The following is a 17,745-nucleotide window of genomic DNA, read 5'->3' as shown; positions in this document are numbered from 1 at the left end:
ACACTTATAGCACAACGATAACGGCGATCAAGGTCGGTGATCGTCGAAAATCTGATCAGCGGGTCAAGGGCGTCGACTATTATACAGCAGTCATCGAATGTTCCGGACTAATCGTTGCCAGCCGCATGCCTACCACAAAGTTCTACAACATTAGAGTCACGCGATGAAATCAGATAACACAAGGTTCGGCGACAACAGACAGCGGATAGAAGCATCGATAACTTTCCAGAAACTTCGGATACATACAGACGCGTCCCGCGCTGTGCGATAACATTTGTTAGGTGGCGAAACGTGGTCGCCCGTTAAATATAAGTACACGTGTCAATATGCGATAAAAAGGTGCAGCTGGTACACGAGGTCTCTCAGCCTTTCCTCAGCCACCACTGCGTGCAACGCTCGAGCGCTATGAAACATGGCTACACAGGTCATGATGAAAATTTGGTGGGATCTTCGAACACGTGCCAAGCTGCGTTTTATCACCTTCTGATAGAGGAAGACACTTGTCTTGTTAGACGCGCAAGCTAGAAAGGACGCGCATGCGCAGTACATGTCTCAACACGAGGCGGAAGTTTGAGCAGAGGGTGCAGGAATTTGCCTTCGAACGCACTCGTAGATTGCGTCAAATTTCACCGCGCTTGCCCATCCGTGCCGTACGAAGTCATCCGCTGCACGCTCCGCACAGGACACTCGATGATGGCCGACAAAGAAACAGGTCGACCCTACTTTACGATGTCGGGCGGCAGCTGCAACGTGGACCAGGGCGCATACAGTGCAGCCACTGATCTGGACTTTGGCAGGTGAGCTTCCATTGAACATTTACTTCGAATAATGTCAAACCTAGAGAATCTGTTACTTGCCGACTGCCAATCACTTAGCTTATTTTACGGTAAACCTTTCTAGGTGAGCTCTCATGTGCTTTGCCCGCCGTGGATACTGCTGCTGTCTTGGTGAATACGGCTCACAAAAGAGACGCTTGCAGTGTAGAATTGGCTTGCACGTAGCCCCAGCACAACAGCCGTTATGCCAGCTTTAGCGCCTACGAAATTACTCCGCCAACGAACGCGCCCTACCTAATATCCCATACGGATCAAGCGTAGGCTCTAGAGTGTCCTATTCTTTTAATGAAACGAAGCTTTCTACGCGTTATGGTTTCCTGCGCTTTCGGTCAATTTATTGACGAGTATTGCCGTACCTGCTGGCCAGTTCAGCAGGTACGGCAATACTAAACCTAAACTAAAGTTAAACTCTGGGGGTTTACGTGTCAAAACCACGAAGTGATTATCAGGCACGTCGTAGTGGGAGACTAAGGATCACTTTTGACCGGAAGGGGTTATTAACGTGAACCCCACGAAACACGGGTTTTAATGAGGTCACCTCACGCCACCTCTGGCTTAGCAGCGCAGCAGCAGTCACTAGGCCTCCACGGCGAGCGATATTCCATTTGTCTGATCGCGGTAAAGACGTGCTGTAAAGTTGGCCAATTTCGGTTACAATGAAACTTACGTGTCAGCTTGTTCATGTTCTACTGATTTTGTCAAGGACGTGCATAATTGTTGTTGCTAGAAGCTTTGCAGAAGAAGTCTTATAGCCCGCCGTCAATGCTTACCTTCATATAGCCTTGAAAAAGCTTGCTGGTGCCCTATGATTTTTTGTTTAAATAGAAAAAGGCCCAGTCGTTATTTTGCACCTTATACATGCGCATGTGCGCGGGTCGACAAAACGTTCGCGTTCATAATCGTCAAGTTGCTTACGCTCCTCTGAGTGCGACGTTAGATAGAAACTTATCTGGATTCGAAAAATAGGTCTCAGTTCGAGGTGTTTTAATTACATAAAGCGGCAAGAAGGACGTTCTAATATGTGATGACACATCACACATTGCACTGCATTTGGGGTATGCAGCGTAAACTAGCGGTGAAAAGGCATTGTTAAAACGATTGTTAGTCAATAAAGCAGTAACGTAACTGGTACAAAAATGTATTCGATCGCCAACTTCGCATATCATTATCCCGGACCTGGTGACAGTCTGAAAATTCGTTCGAAGTTGATACGCCTTCACAACTCACCGGATAGAATTCATGCATTGCAATATGTGCCGTCAAATAATTATGAAGTTAATTAGAACTTTTTCTTATTAGGCCATATACACGCAATAATTTCTAGTGCAAGTGATGTTCACCTCTAGGAGTAACTGAGCTTAATGAATAAAGGTATGATATGGGACATAACTGATTTTCTTTAGTTATGTGATTTCAAAAAAAAGACGCGGCACATGGCTAGCTTAGAAATCGTCAGAACAGAAGTTTTTGATTGTTCCACTTTTTGCCGGTCTTCATCTGAGCGTGCGGCGAAATTGTTCCGGATAAGTTCTGGCATAGATTTGTCTCTCGATGACTACGCAGCGGACGAGAGATTTCCATCTGTATATAAATACAAGGGAAGTTTGTCTCTTTAAGCTTTGCAAGCAAAATGCCAGTGCAGTTGTAATGAGCACCGAAATCAAAGGTAAAATCATAGGCTGTGGCTTGTTCAATTGCGGCAGAATGCTTATAAGGGTAGCATCCGCTACATTCGTGAAAGAAACATAGGCTAAATTTATGATTTGACGACGAATGTATGATGCCCGGCGATGATATTTGTTGAAGGTGTACTGAAATGACATTTTTAGTGTGTATTTGTTGCGCTGAATGAAAATGCTAGACCTTTAAATCGTAATAAAAACAGTGACAAGGCTATTTTCTAGAGCTCTGAGAAGACTGTTTTTAAAGGTTTCAAGCTCAAGACCTTGAAAGCAAGAAAATGAATTGTCGAGAAGATCTTGTCAGTACCTCTTTAAAGGTCTAGACGTGTCTAGAGGCTTTGCTTCAAAACAACTTTTTCTTGAAGCTTGTATGCACAGGGGTGTGGAAATATCGGAAACGCAGATGTCTTGTCCTGCTGGCTATGGCGTTGCGCCACTAAGCGTGAGCACTCGCGTTCGAATACTGGCCGTGGCGGCCACACTTCGCCGGAGGCGTAATGGAAAAAACTCCCGTGCTCTGAGTATGCGATAAAGAACACCAGCTTGACAAATTTAATGCTCTACGGCGTGGCCCGTATTTATATCGCCGTTTTAGCACCAAAACACCGCAGGATTTTTAATACACGCAGACGCGAGAAGAGGGAAACAGCTGACGTTTCATGCGCGCATAGTTTTTTGCTCATCAGGAGCCAGGTTTCAGTTTCCTAGCAAAAACGTGATAGTATCTCGTGCGGCATAATCTAGAAGGATTTTTCTTCTGATTTCAGGCTGAAAAGAGATCACGCCGCCAGTAGATGGAAATTTCAGTCAGTAGCAGCATAACTGCTGTGACTAAACGGATCATTTATTGTTTTCGCGGAATTAGCAAAAACAAAAGAAAAAATATAGCCTCTTTGCAGACATTTACGTTGCCGGTACATCAGTTTCTCAAAAAATTGTACTGATCTTGAGCACGCTTCATGCCCAGCAATTTTCGCCAGACTTCCAATAAACACATCGTATGCATTTCCTCCGTGTTGGCTTTAGTGGCCGCTGTTTGGCGGGGTGAGCGCAAGGCTGAGATATTGATGGAAAAGGAAAGTTATAGAACTCGCTCAACGTATACTCTCAAATCGCAGGTACAAAAATACGAAATAGCACTGTATTGAAACGCCCACTCTCCTTATCGCTAGTTTATGCCTTTTGCGTGTGCTGCCTAAGGTGACACCTATGCCTAAGGGTGTAGCTCATCCCTCGATGTGCCCTTATCGTTGACTCGTAGACGATGTTGCACCTTATATATATAGTGGGTGTGTTCTATTTACATGCGTGACACGAATTGTGGAAGGCACGCGATCACCAACGATTTCGAGGCATCCTTCCATGAGTCATGCACGTGCATAAATAACCGATGCGCTGGACCATTACACCAGATTTCGACGATCTATACGTGTTCACGTCTCTAAGTTGTTATTGTGGGTAAAGGTTCACATCATAAAGAGTCAGTTTTGCGGTTGGCCGATGTGCGCACGGGCCTCTTTCATCACCGTCAAGGCAACACGACAATAAGGTGAATTACGGGGCTTTGCAATTTCTGCTGTCATGCAGCATACACAATGAAAGGCCTACAGCCATACCACTGGCGTTCATTCGCCTCGTTGCGTTTTAGCATCGTTCAAAACTGCTCGATGGCTCCAAGTAAGAAGGCGGCTTTGGAACTTTCACGATTCCTAGTTTTCGATGAACAAGCCGATTGTTCCTTTGGGCCAACTCCAAGATCGGAAAGCCTCGGCACTGTCAAATACAAGTGTTCGTTGCAAATGCGGTAGCACTCGAGAGAAGTAGGTTTTTCCTGCAACAAACCTCACGATGCCGAATTTGGGCGCTTTACAGCAAAGTTTTACTAATGAAGTGCCCTCCCTATCTGTTCTCTCGCAGAGTTCCAGAAGAAGCCAGAGAAGCAGCGTCACAGCAGCGAGAGAACCAGGCTGCCAACAGAATCCAACATTGCCACGTGTGCCGCTTCGCTTTCACCAACATGAGGGCTTTCGAAAACCACGCCTATGACCACTGGCTTGGGAAAAACCACAACTGCTCCGATTGTGGCAAACTGTTTAACAGGCCTTGGAACCTCACGAGGCATTTACGTACGCACGGCGAAGAATCCTTTAAGTGCGGCGTGTGCGGCAAAACATTTTATACCAAGAATGGCCACCAGAACCACGTGTTTGTATTCCACGTAAGCGCACAGGATTGAGAAGCCGTCGAAGGGTCTGCTTAACACGGTAGCACGCACCACGAGATTGGTCCAGCCCTTCGGGAAGCACAGTCGCAGGTCTCGCATCTGTGTCGGCGTAGCCGGATGTTCGCCTGCGAGGAGTGACTTCTCTGGATGCCACCCTGGCGCCAAGACGTGTCGTGTGCCTTCGCAGAAAAACTTGCGATCTGGGCCTCAACTGTTCTAGCTGTGCGCTGACTTCTTGACAAACCAGAGGGGGCTAATCTTATTCCTTCTGACTACGGCTGAAGAATGCCTGCGAATAAAATTCTTACAGTGATTATATCGAGGAACACTGTACGCCAGCTCTGTGGTTTTTTTCGAAGAACGCACCCGTTATTCGCAATCCTGTAGCCACGGTTAAAATAGGTTTATATGCCTCCTGGATTGAACAAGGTAGCGATATATCTTTTTCGAAAAAATAGTAGTACCGATATAGATAGTATAGTTCTTAACAGTGAAGTTGAGCAAAGTGCCGCCCTAATATTCTTGAGCCCTGCCTGTAACGTTATCAATAGTTTTAGCGCCCTCCACTGCCAAAAAAGTTGTTAAAAATGGTACACATTTGTTCAATGGCGGAAGCTCAAGACTCTGCCAGGAAAAACGTTACGGTGATAGTGGAACACCAGCTACACACGTCGGCTTAGCTGGTGAATCTAACAAATGATGAAATAAAACATTGCTTCGGCTAATTAATTGACTTTAATGATGATTATGCCTAATTGGCATCGCCTGAAGAATGCTTGCGAATAAAATTCTTACAGTGCTTATCTCGAGCAACACTGTATGGCAGCTCTGTGGTTGGTTTCTTTGAAGAACGCACCCGTTCTTCGCTTTACCAGTCGCCCCGGCTTTGCCAGTCGGCTTGGCTGGTGCATGGTATTAATGATGAATTACAATTGTGCTTCGTATATGTAATGGACTTTAATGATTATGCGGTATTTGCGATCCCTGTCAAGGGGGCACATGATAACATATCTCACGAGGCTATCCTCGTTGCTCTTCTGATGGTTGACCTAGGTGGTCGAGTTTTCCAATGGATTTCCCATTACCTTATTATGAGATCATTTGCGTGTACCGGCGATGGTCAAACCGTACGACACTACACCTACCGAGGTGTTCCTCAAGGCGGTGTACTAAGGCCTACCGCATTCAACCTTACACTCATTGGTCTCGTTGATCATCTGCCAGCTGCGATCAAGATATCAATGTACGCAAACGACACATGTACATGGACTTCAGGGGTCACATGTCCTCAGATAGGTGCAAGACTTCAAAAAGCTGATATTCATGCACGCTGCATGAGTATCATGCAGCGTGCATGAGGTCTTGAAATCTCGTCAGACAACTGTGCACAGGCCGCAGGCTTCATTTTGTACTACGATTTCGGATTATTACACCTGGCTTCCATCAGGCTTCACCTCCGCAACTAAGCGATGTATTCCTCCATGTTGTTTGGCTGAACCTTCAGTGCACCTCACCGTACAAGGAATTAAGGAAAATCTGAGCTGTCATCACCTGCTCTTAAACAACTAACTGCGCTCCTTTTGCACGAGAGGTACACCGATCACGTACACATTTATACGCACGAATCGGCAGCTGTCCAGTGTTGCTCTGGAGCCGTAGTTTTCCCAGCGAAAGTCACCACCATCAGTTTCAAGACATGTCACCCAACGACACCGACGGCTGCCGAACTTGCAGCTATTCGCTCTGCACTTCGTCCCGTCAGCAACGAAAACCTTGAAGATGTTCAATATTCATTGACTCGAATGTAGCACTGCAGTCGTTGCTATCATCACTGCGGCGTGGACCACACAAACCGCTGGTATACGAGGTTAGAGAACTAATCCGTACCTTGACTAAAGAAGGACACCACGCGACATTTCACCGATAACGCTGCTCGGTATGCTCTTCAGGGCGACGAAGAGGAGCCGGTACTATTATCAAGGACAGTTCCCGCCAGAAAACTTCGAATGCTCAGCCGCGGTATCACGTTGTTTTTGTGGAACGCAGGAATTTTTCAAAACAGCCGGTTGCACAACCTAGACTCCTCTCAATGCCTTTGCTTTCCAGCTGGACTCTTCCGTCGCGAAGCTACCCTGCTTTGTCGAATATGGCTAGGGGTGGCCTTCGCCAAGTCTTTCGCTTTCCTAATCGGCTGGACCGACGACGCCTCGTGGTATGACTGTGGTAACGAGCTGACATGTCTGTGATGGCGCTCACTACAATTTACAGAGACGATCACTCGCAATCGCAATAGCGCGCTTTGACCGAAGACCCCTAAATGAGGAAGTAATTTTAAAATGCCACCATCACAAGCCATCGCACCGGAGCGCGACGAGGGCACTGTTGCAGCGTTTAGAGGCAACAGAATCGGAGAAGCGGCTGTAGCCGAAGAGGTGTTTATAGTGCTGCAAGTGCTATGCTCCTTTCTTTCTTTATGTCTACTTTGTTATCACGTTACCTCCGCTTCCCTCTCTACCCAGCGTAGGGTAGCAAACCGGATCTTCCCCTCTAATTATTATCGCTGCCTTTCCCCTTTCCTCTCTCTCTCTCTCTCCGCCGCGTGTCGGCCTAGCGTTGCACTGTCTTCGGCATCGCACCTGGTATGGAGAGTGCTTAACGCATGCTTCCCCTCTGCCGCGGGACGGACCAGCATTGCACTATATTTGCGATCGGCCCACGTACGAGGAGGGCTTAACACCTGCTTCACGTCCGCAGCGGGTCGGGCCGGTATGGAAACGTTTTCGGGACCAGCCAACGTATGCGGAGTGCGATGCTCCTACTTCACCTCTGCCGCTGGTCGGCCGGCATAGCACTATATTCGGCATCGGGCCATGTATGGGGAGTGCTTAACGCCTGCTTCACCTCCGCCGTGTGTCGGGCTGATATTGCATAATATTTGGTATAGGCCCACGTATGGGGAGGGCTTAACACCTGGTTCACCTCCGCCATGGGTTGGACCAGTATTGCACTATCTCCAGGATCGGCGAAAGTATGGGGAGTTTTTTGCTTACTACAGCGAAATTTCCTTGGAGGCTAGAGCTATACAGCTACACTGTAAAAATACCTTTGTCCCGTGCATCAGGTTTACATTAATGAATCCCAGGCGGTCAATGCATTCGTTCTGCTGTGCAGCAGCAGCTGCCTCACGTGCATCGTCAATACATGACGTCATGCCCACTTGTTATTACCACGCCGTCTTCAGGCACTGCACCAGTTCAGCAACTGCAATGTTGCGGAGTTGAATTACGCTGGTGCTATCTCGACCAAGGCTACCGCTTTGAGAACAAGGCGGAATGCAAAAAGGCTTGTGTAGTACGTAGACTGAGCTGCACGCTAAAAATCCTTAGTGGTGAAAATGGTGCTGGAAGTATGCCGTGCCTGATAATCAGATCATGGTTCAGGCAAGTAAACCCCTAAAATTTGGGAACGCCTTTTGAGGGGCTTTAAAAAACCAAGCTCATCCTTCTGGCGCCGCTTCCATAATTTATTTTTATCCAGCAAATGGGCGCTTGCACGATTTTAGCAAACCAACTAATTTCAAATTTCGGAGGACAGTATCATCAGATGGTTTGCTGAACCAAGACACAAATTCTATCCATTCCATTAAAACAAAATTCAGTCTGATACATTTGAGATAATTTGCAACTGTTCATTTAAATAAACATTAAGCTAAAGCTCCGCGAAACGACACAGTTCCCAAAATACTTTGGGCAGTTTATGCCGAAAATGAAGCACAGAAAAGATATGAACGATTTTACAGCGGTGCCACGAAGCTCCTCAGGGAGTATTGAATAAATAGATGGTGGCATCTTTATGGCCTGACTAGGCACGCGAAAATGCTGCAATCGATGACCGCGGAAACTCACTGTAAAACTCTGGCTTCAGGAAACGCGGCAGCAGCGGTGGGCGAAGTGACGAAAAGTGAGCTCCGAGAACACAGAGCAAGCGCAAGGATACGAGCCACAGACGCACCTATACGCTGCCCCCAAGGGAGATAAGACTCTAGATACGACCTGCGACCACGTGCAGCCGCCAGATGCGCCGTTGCAGCCGGCGTATAACGCAGCCCACGTTGGGCCCACCTCCCTCCCCTTCCTCCAGTGCGTCGCAACACTGGGTGCCTCGCGCACGACGGCGGCGGCGGTCCACTTTCGTCTGTTCTTTCGAGGGCGATGTCGAGCCGTAATCGTGTGCTGCGCTCGTGCGCTTTCACTCACGCATAGAGCGTAGGGGCGCGGCGACGGTATTATCTCCCTTGGACTTTATACGGGACCTCACGGCGACGCCGACGCCGACGGCGGAAATGCACTTGGAGTATCCATGTATTTGCTATCGCAATAAATGACATTTCAGCCCCACTACAAAAGCCTCGTTCACCATGAAGGGATTGATGCGAAGTTTGCTTATGTACGCTTCTTAATGTGGCGTGAGCATCCGGTGCATATCGGGGGCAGATTGCGTGAGTTGTGATTGAGCGTTTGTGCCGTAGTCCGTATGTGAATGGATTCAGCTAAAGCCTTGCCGCCTTGTTCTTTTCTTTTGAAATTATTGTCGTGCTATCCCAGTCCATGCCACGGCGCGTGCGCACTGAGTGTTCAACCAACGCGTTTGTTGCCATGTGCTTGATGCTGACATTATAGTTGTGCTGTTCTATCCTTTTTTGAAATTGCCCGTTTCACCTATGTACAAGTGTTCAAAACCAGCGCAAGGAATCCTGTACAACACACCCGGGAGCTTCTCTTTCGCGAGCTAGTCTTTGAACGTTGACCATTGCGTGCCTTAGCTTGCGTGTAGGACAACTGAACAGTGTAAATTTAAGTAGCAGTCGCAGTGCGTCTGAACGCAGCTCCCTCTGTAGATCAAATCAAATTAGTATATATTTAGGTTTACAAGTACCTCTAGGGAGCGCCGATCTGTTAATATAGAAGTAGATTGCAGTGAACAGATGCCATGATATATATTATTTTCATGGGTTTAACCACTGGGTGTCTGCCTGTTCATGGCAAATCCTCCAGAATGACCTTCTGTTCTCGGGACACAAGAGTTGCAGATTACTTAAACATAGAATGATATGCGTGGTACCCTTCTGTGCATACACGTGTAATAACCATTCTCCTCTCGACAAGTATTATACACCACCTTCGTGATCGTGACGTCACTGCGACGTCTCGCACTCGGTCTCGGCCTGATTCGGATTTTGTGTTTCGGCATAGCTTGAGTGGTGTGTTGAATAAACAAAGAATTTGCCAAAGAATAATGCTGTAACCTTTGTGGAGGACAAGCATAAATGTTACCCGCCGTGGTTGCTGCACAAGGTCGCGGGATCGAAATCCGACCACGGCGGTCGCATTTGGTTGGGGGCGAAATCACCCCACTACCTAGATTTAGGTGGACGTCAGAAAGAACCCCGGGTGGTCGAAATTTCCGGAGTCCTCCACCACGCCTTGCTGGATCGCGGTTACTTATATAGTTATATTAACCGCTTTCATAGTGCTTCGTTTCGCTTTCATTCGAACCTGTGCTTTGAATTGAAAGTATAACTGAAAAAAGTATAAAAAATGTTTCAAACAAGTATAACTGGCCCAGGAGGACTGTTATTATTTCATCAGTTGCGTGTGGTTTTGGTAAAAGTGACAAGCCTCCACTGCATGCTACGCTCGAGCACTATGAGATGTGGGTGTACAAGTCGTGATATAGATATGACAGGATCTGCGAACATGTGCCAAACTGCCTTTTATCACCTTCTGATAAAGCAAGAGACTTGTATAGTTAGGAGCGAGAGCTAGAAAGGACGCGCATGCGCAGTGCCATGTCTCGAAACCAGGTGCTAGTTTGGGCAGAAGGTGCAGGAATTCGCCTTGGCACACAATCGTAGATAGCGTGAAGTTGGACCGCACCTGTATTACCGTGCCCTAGGAACTAACCCGCTCCACTGTCCGCACAAGAAGGGCGACTATGGCCGGGAAAGAAACAGCCCGACCCTACTCGACGATGTCGGGCGGCAGCTGTAGCATCGGCGATGGTACAAGCAGTGCAGCCACTGGTCTGGACAAAAGCGGGTGAGCTTGCATTGAACATTTACTTTGAATAATGTGAAACCTAGACACGCCGTGACATGCACCTTGACAAACATTTACGTTCCTTTGCGGTGAACATTTCTGGACGAGCTCTTTTGCACTTTGCTTATAGTGGCTGCTGCTGCTGCTGCTGTCTTGGCGAATACGGCTGACACAAGAGACATTTGCAATGGGGAAGTGTCTTGCATGTAGCCAAAGCACATGGGCCGGTACACCAGCTCTAGCGCGTACTAAATTGCTCGTCCAACGAACACGCCCTACCTAATATCCTCTACAGATACAGCGCATGCTCTAGAGTGTCTAGTTATTTTAATAAAACGAAGCTTTCTACACCTTAAGGCTTTATGCCTTTAGCCGGTCAATTTATTGCAAATTATGGTAGGTCACTCCTGCGGGTAGGGCAATGCTAAACGTAAAGTTCAGTTATATTGTGCGCGTTTACTTGCCAAAACCACGGTGTGGTTATCAGGCACGTCGTTATGGCGGATTCCGGATCAATTTTGACCACAAGAGGTTCTTAACGTGAACCCCACGGAAAACGGGTTTTAATCACGCCCCCATTCAAATGCGGCCGCAGCAGCCAGTATTTGATCCCGCTACCTCTGGCTGAGCAGCACAGCACCAAATTCAATAGGCCACAACGGCGAGCGCTATAATATTTGTTTCATCGCGGGAAAGGAGTGCTGTAATGTTGGGGAATTTCGGTTAGAATGTATTTACTTGTCGTGTGATTGTTGTATTCGCAACCTACTGATTTTGTCAAGGAGGTGCATAATGGTTGGGCTGCTAGAAGCTTTGCAGAAGATGTCTTATAGCACCATCGTGAAAGCTTACCTTCATATAGGTTTAAAAAAGGACGCTGTTGCTCTATGCACGTTTGCTTAGATAGAAAAAGGTCCAGTCGTTCTTTTCCGCCTCATACATGCGCACCCACGCGGGTCGACAAAATGTTCGCGCTCATAAGCGTCAATTTGCTTATGCCTTTCTGAGTGCGACGTTAGATAGAAATTTATCTGTATTTGAGAAAGGGCTCTCAGTTTCAGGTTAATTAGATAAAGCGGCAATTGGCTGTTGTAATATGTGATGACGCATCACACATTGCACTGCATTTGAGGTGTGCAGCGTTGAACTAGCGGTAAAAACGCACTGCTGTTCCGTTTACTTTTGTAAGGAAGATTGTTAGTCAATGAAGCACAAAGATAACTGGGATGAAAACGTATTTGATCGCCAATTTCGCAAATCATTATCTCGAATCTGGTGAGAGTCTGGAAATTCGTTCGAAGTTGATACGCCTTGACAACTCACCGGATAGAATTCGTGCATTGCAATATGTGCCGTCAAATATTTATGAAGTTAAATAGAAGTTTTTCTTAATAAGTCATATATACATACTGATTTCTTGTGCAAGTGATGTTTACCTCTAGGAGTAATCGAGCTTAATGAATAAAGGTATGCTATCTGATATACGTGATTTCTTTAATGATGTGATTTAAGAAAAGACACGAGGGACATGGCAGGCTTAGAAATCTTCAGAACAGCAGTTTGTGATCGTTGCACTTTTTACCGGTCTTCGTCTAAGCGTGCGGCAAAAGTGATCCGGATTATTTCTTGCATAGATTGGTCTGTCAATGACTACGCACCGGGCGAAAGATTTCCGCCTGTATATAAATACAAGTTTGTCTCTTTAATCTTTGCAAGCAGAATGCCTGTGCAGTTTTAATGAGCACCGAAGTCAAAGGTAAAATCATAGGCTGTGGCTTGTTCGATTGCTGCAGAATGCTTATAAGAGCAGCATCCGCTAAATTCATGAAAGAAACACAGGCTAAATTTATGATTTGATGACGAATGTATGATGCCTGTCGATAATATTTGCTAAAGTGGTTCTGACATGACATTTTTGAGTGTGTATTTGTTGCGCTGAATGAAAATGCTAGACCTCCAAATCCTAATAAAAATGGTGACAAGGCTATTTTATAGTGCTCTGAGAAGACTGTTTTCAAAGTTTTTCAAGCTCTAGGACCTTGAAAGCAAGAAAATTGTTGAAAAGATCTTGTCAGTACCTCTTTAAAGGTCTAGACGTGTACCGCACCGGTGTTCTGGAGGCTTTGCTTCAAAACATTTTCACGAACCTTGTAACTTGTACTGCTGGCTTTGGCGTTAGGCCGCTAAGCGCGAGGACTCGGCTTCGAATATCGGTGTGGGCGGCCACATTTCGCCGGAGGCGTAATGGAAGAACTGCCGTGCTCTGAGTGTACGATAAAGGAGTCCAGGTCGTCAAAATTCTACGGCGTGGCCCATAAATTATTTCGCCGTTTTATCACCAAAACACCACAGAATTTTAATATACATATACGTGAGAAGCCGGAAACAGCTGACGGTTTCATGCGCACGTAGTTTCTTGCTCATCGGGAAGCAAGTTTGAGTTTCCTAGCAAAAACGCGACAGTATCTCGTGTGGCGTGATCCAGGAGAAGGATTTTTCTTGCGATTTAAGGCTGAGTAGAGATCACGCCGCCAGTAGCTAGAAATTTGAGCCAGTAGCAGCATAACTGATCTGATTAAATGGACTATTTATTGTTTTACCGAAGTAGTGAACCATAAGGAACACATTACCTTTTTTCCGACATCTGCGTTTCCAGTACATCTGTTTCTCAAAATTTGTACTGATCTTGAGCGCGCTACATGCCCAGCAATTTTGGCCAGAGTTTCAAAAGATACTGCGTGTGAATTTCCTCCGTGTTGGCTTCAGTGGCCGCTCTTTCGCGGGGAGGGTGCGAGGCTGACTTGTTGGTGGCGAAAGAAAGTTGCAGAACTCGCTCAACGCATACTCTCAAATCGCACGTACGAAAAGACGAGACAGCACTGTTCTCGAACGCGCACACTCTTTATCGCTAGTTTATGCCTTTTCCGGGCGACGCTTTCTGCCCCACTAACCACCTGAGGGTGTAGCTCATCCCTCGTGTGTGTGTGTGTGTGTGTGTGTGTGTGTGTGTGTGTGTGTGTGTGTGTGTGTGTGTGTGTGTGTGTGTGTGTGTGTGTGTGTATATATATATATATATATATATATATATATATATATATATATATATATGCGCGCGTGTGTGCGTTGTTGTCTGTGTGTGGAAGGGCGCGTGCCTTCCACGAATTGTAGAAGGCCCGCGAGCACTTTCGATATCGCTGCACCCTTCCATGAGTCAAGCACCTGCATAGATAGCCGACGTGCTTGACCATGACACCAGTTTTGTACGATCTATGCCTGTTCACGTCCCTAACTTTTATTGTGGGTACAGGTGCAGGTCAACACCGCCAAAGAAACAGGCGACAATAAGGTAAATTAAGGGGCTTTTCAATTTCTGGTATCGTGCAGCGCAGACAATGAACGGCTTACAGCCTTACCATTGGGCTCCAAGCTAGAACACAGTTTTGAGACATTCACGATTCGTAATTTTCGAAGAGCAAGCCGATTGTTACTTGGTGCCAAATCCATGATCGGAAAGCGTCGGCACTGCCAAATACAAATGTCCGTTGCAAAGGCGGTAGCACTCGAGAGGAGTAGGTTTTTCCTGCAAGCAACTACACGATCCCAAATTTGGGCTCTTTACAGCAAAGTTTTACTAATGAAGTGTCCTCCATATCTGTTCTCTCGCAGAGTTCCCGAAGAAACCAGAGAAGCAGCGTGGCAGCAGCGAGAGAACCAGGCTGCCAACATAATCCTACAGTGCCCTGGTTGTCGGTTCGCTTCTTCCGACATGGAGGCCCTCAAAAACCACGCCTGTGGTTTGAAGACTACCCACAACTGCTCCGTTTGTGGGAAACAGTTTAAGGCACCTTGGAGCCTTACGAGGCATTTACGTACGCACGGCGAACCATCCATTGTGTGCGGCGTGTGCGGCAAAACATTTCATACCAAAGATGGATACGAGACCCACATGTCTCTATTCCACGTAGGCGCACGGGATTGAGAAGCCGTCGAAGGCTCTGCTTAACACGGTAGCACACACCAGGAAATTGGTCCAGCGCGTCGGGAAGCACAGTCGCAGGTCTCGCATCTGCGTCGGTGTAGCCGGATGTTCGCCCGCGAGGAGTGACGTCTCCGGATGTCACCCTGGCGCCAAGACGTGTCGTGTGCCTTCGAAGAAAAACTTGCGATCTGGGCCTCAACTGTTCTAGCTGTGCGCTGACTTCTTGACAAACCAAAGGGGGCTAATCATATTCATTCTGACTACGGCTGATAAATGCCTGCCAATAAAGTCCTTACAGTGGTTATCTCGAGGGATACTGTGCGCCACCTGTTTGATTTTCTTCGAAGAACGCGTCCGTTCTTCGCAGTCCTCTAGCCATGGTTAAAATAAATTTGCATGCCTCCTGTATTGAACAAAATAGCGAGACATGTTCCTTCGAAGAAATTGTAGTAAGAATATTTATAGTAGAGTTTTAATAGTGAAGGTGAGTGATACATGCCGCCCTAATATCCTCGAGCTTTGCTGGTAACTTTATCAATAGTTTTAGCGCCTTGCATTATACAAAGCTGCTAAAAATGGTACACGTTTGTTCGATGGCGCAAGCTCCAGACTCTGCCTGGAAAAACGTGATTATCAAAGCGGAAGAACCGCTGCTCTAGTTGGCTTAGCTCGAGCACGTAACTAATGATCAAATAGAACATTGCAGTGGCTAATTAATGGACATTAATGATGATGCTTTACTCGCATCCCCTTCGTAACGGCGCGGAGAGAGTCACTCAGCCTGCTTGGTTTGACCAGGTGTGCTGTAATGCTTTCATTCCGGTGCTTTTCTTTAAATCTCGATGATCATTTTTTTTTTCTCGAAGCTTCTCCATCTGCCATGTATCGCCCGTAGACTTGCAGTCAATCGGGGAGTATCAATTTCTTTCCTGCTTAACCAATACTCTTAACGTCTCATTGTTATCGCGATTGCTGAGCGGTTAGTGCTTCAAGCAATTGTAAATTGAAGCGCTTTTGGAAGGTTTATGTTACCTCCGGGTTCCGGATAAATCCTTTCGCGTGGCATTAGGTGGTGCCGAGTGGCCTCTGAATATATTCTGCAGCATTCACATGTCTTGTTGCGAATATTTGCTCCTTACGTTTTTTGTTCCTTAGCAACCAGCTCAAGCCTCAACTATAGCAAGCCTGAACTATAGCAGCCGCCCTTTGTGTATCCAACAGGTTTTTTCTTCCAAATTTCGTTCCTCCCGTTCCTGTAGATGTCCCTGGTGCTTTTTTTTCATTCTTTACAGCCCATTCGGTGTCCCTCTTTCTCTCTTCAGCAGCCGTGCTTGCTTAGTTGCTAAGGTGTTCAGCTGGTAAGCGTCAAGGCGCAGGGTCGAATCCCGGTTACGGCGGCCGTATTTTGTCGGAGGTGAAATGCAAAAACATCGGTGTACTTCGATTTAGCTGCACGTTAAGGAAACCCAGAAGGTCTCCATTTCCATGGTCCCTCATTACGGCGTGCCTCATAATCATAGTGGCTAAGGCACGTATGACCACATAATGTTTTTTTATTGTCGCTCTCTTTCTTTCTCATCACTCCCGCTTGTCGACTTACACTTTAAATTACACGTTACTTGGTTGACAAGTTTCTCAGCCTCTTTCTCACCTTTGTCTCCGCGCATTTTGAAGTACGAAATAATTTCGTGTTCTTTTACAGTGCACTCCGCGGTGGCGCTGAGGCGAGTGCCATTTCGAGGCGTTGCGATTGGTGCGCCTATTGGGAAAGGGAACACCCACTCTGCAGCCGCGGTCACGAAACGGGGTGAGGTTAGTAAACAAAAAAGCTTCGCATAAAAAAATTGTGTAGGTAATAGACTCGTCTCAATAAAAAAAAAAAGAACTCGGTGGAGCCATTTACGCCCCCCCTCCATTTCAAACGCACGCTCACAGCATCCATCCATCCATCGATACAACCATACTAAACGTGCAGAGGCATGTCCGAGTATCTCTGAAAGAAAGAAATTGCGGCTGAGTGTGGACAATATTTTCAATAAGCAGATAGAGTTCGACCTGAGGTAATATTCTTTAGCCTTCTACTCTGCTCCAAAGCGATTGAACCGGAGAAAATACCAAGAAGGGTATAAGTAATGATTATGAGAATGGGTACAGTAAGGTGGGATATTGGAGTATGGAAGGTCTTGTCCATAGGGCCCTTTCAGAGTTTCGAATGTAGGCTGTGTTGACAAAAAATTATAGAACAGCCCTGATGGCTCGTAAAATGTAACCGTGAATGGAGCGCATTGGGGTTTTTCTTGGTACCGTTTAATAGGAGGTTATTGTGTAAATATGTATTGCAGAAATAAAAAAGCAGGGAAGGAATTCAGGGGATAGCAGTCACTGGGCGCGTAGTTATATTGGTATAATAGTGGGATGGAGGTTTTCAATACGAAAAGAAGATCTAAATCAAATAGACGAAAGGGTGGACGCCGACGAATCCAATAAAGCACAAAAAATAAAGCAGAATAGGTGACAATTTGTCGCCAGCCTGTGTACAGGGGATGTTAGTAAACATCCTCATCTTCCTTATTCTCATTGTTCGCGTCCTGTTTGCATTCGGTGAAACTTCGGTGATAGTTATCGCTGTTCCCGTCCTTTTCTTTTCTATTGTCTTACCTTTTTTTGTTGATTCTTCTTCTGTGAAATCATGCTAAAGGTGCGCTAGGGCGTTTAAGAAATTTGAGTTTTCCATAAATTCATTTGGATACACGGTGGTGACAAACGAAGCAATTTTTAGCTTTTGCGGTCATTTTCATCCTAAGGTTTAGTGTAACGCTTTGGTGTCGCGATTTATCGATCGTCCTCATTCAAAAAAAGGTGAATGAACTAACCGCAGATTATTTTAAAACCGCTGAATACTTGGCATGCCTTACGTAGAGATCAT

General features: G+C 46.4%; 2 protein-coding genes across 2 annotated transcripts; both read left to right on the top strand.

The window, feature by feature from the left end:
* Positions 1-388: 388 nt before the first annotated feature.
* LOC142559579 (zinc finger protein SNAI1-like) lies at positions 389-5,529 on the top strand. The gene is made up of 2 exons (XM_075671160.1): positions 389-797; positions 4,436-5,529. Exons 1-2 carry the CDS (start codon positions 691-693, stop codon positions 4,752-4,754), a joined length of 426 nt encoding a protein of 141 aa, XP_075527275.1. The 5' UTR covers positions 389-690; the 3' UTR covers positions 4,755-5,529.
* Positions 5,530-10,597: 5,068 nt separating this feature from the next.
* LOC142559578 (zinc finger X-chromosomal protein-like) lies at positions 10,598-15,125 on the top strand. Its single transcript, XM_075671159.1, has 2 exons — positions 10,598-10,840; positions 14,507-15,125. The coding sequence occupies exons 1-2, from the start codon at positions 10,737-10,739 to the stop codon at positions 14,817-14,819; spliced, it is 417 nt and encodes a 138-aa protein (XP_075527274.1). The 5' UTR covers positions 10,598-10,736; the 3' UTR covers positions 14,820-15,125.
* The last annotated feature ends 2,620 nt before the right edge of the window (positions 15,126-17,745 follow it).

This window comes from Dermacentor variabilis, chromosome 10, assembly GCF_050947875.1.
Source record: "Dermacentor variabilis isolate Ectoservices chromosome 10, ASM5094787v1, whole genome shotgun sequence".
NCBI classification, from domain to species: domain Eukaryota; kingdom Metazoa; phylum Arthropoda; class Arachnida; order Ixodida; family Ixodidae; genus Dermacentor; species Dermacentor variabilis.
The sequence above is the reverse complement of the archived record's forward strand: the minus strand, read 5'-3'. Positions and strand labels throughout refer to the sequence as shown.

What these genes read in the sequence shown, in the direction of transcription:
- LOC142559578 (XM_075671159.1), top strand. Translation starts at nt 10,737, where the DNA reads ATGGCCGGGAAAGAAACAGCCCGACCCTACTCGACGATGTCGGGCGGC. An exon ending in ACTGGTCTGGACAAAAGCGG is followed by an intron (nt 10,841 to 14,506) that starts GTGAGCTTGCAT and finishes GTTCTCTCGCAG; the next exon opens with AGTTCCCGAAGAAACCAGAG.
- LOC142559579 (XM_075671160.1), top strand. Translation starts at nt 691, where the DNA reads ATGATGGCCGACAAAGAAACAGGTCGACCCTACTTTACGATGTCGGGC. An exon ending in ACTGATCTGGACTTTGGCAG is followed by an intron (nt 798 to 4,435) that starts GTGAGCTTCCAT and finishes GTTCTCTCGCAG; the next exon opens with AGTTCCAGAAGAAGCCAGAG.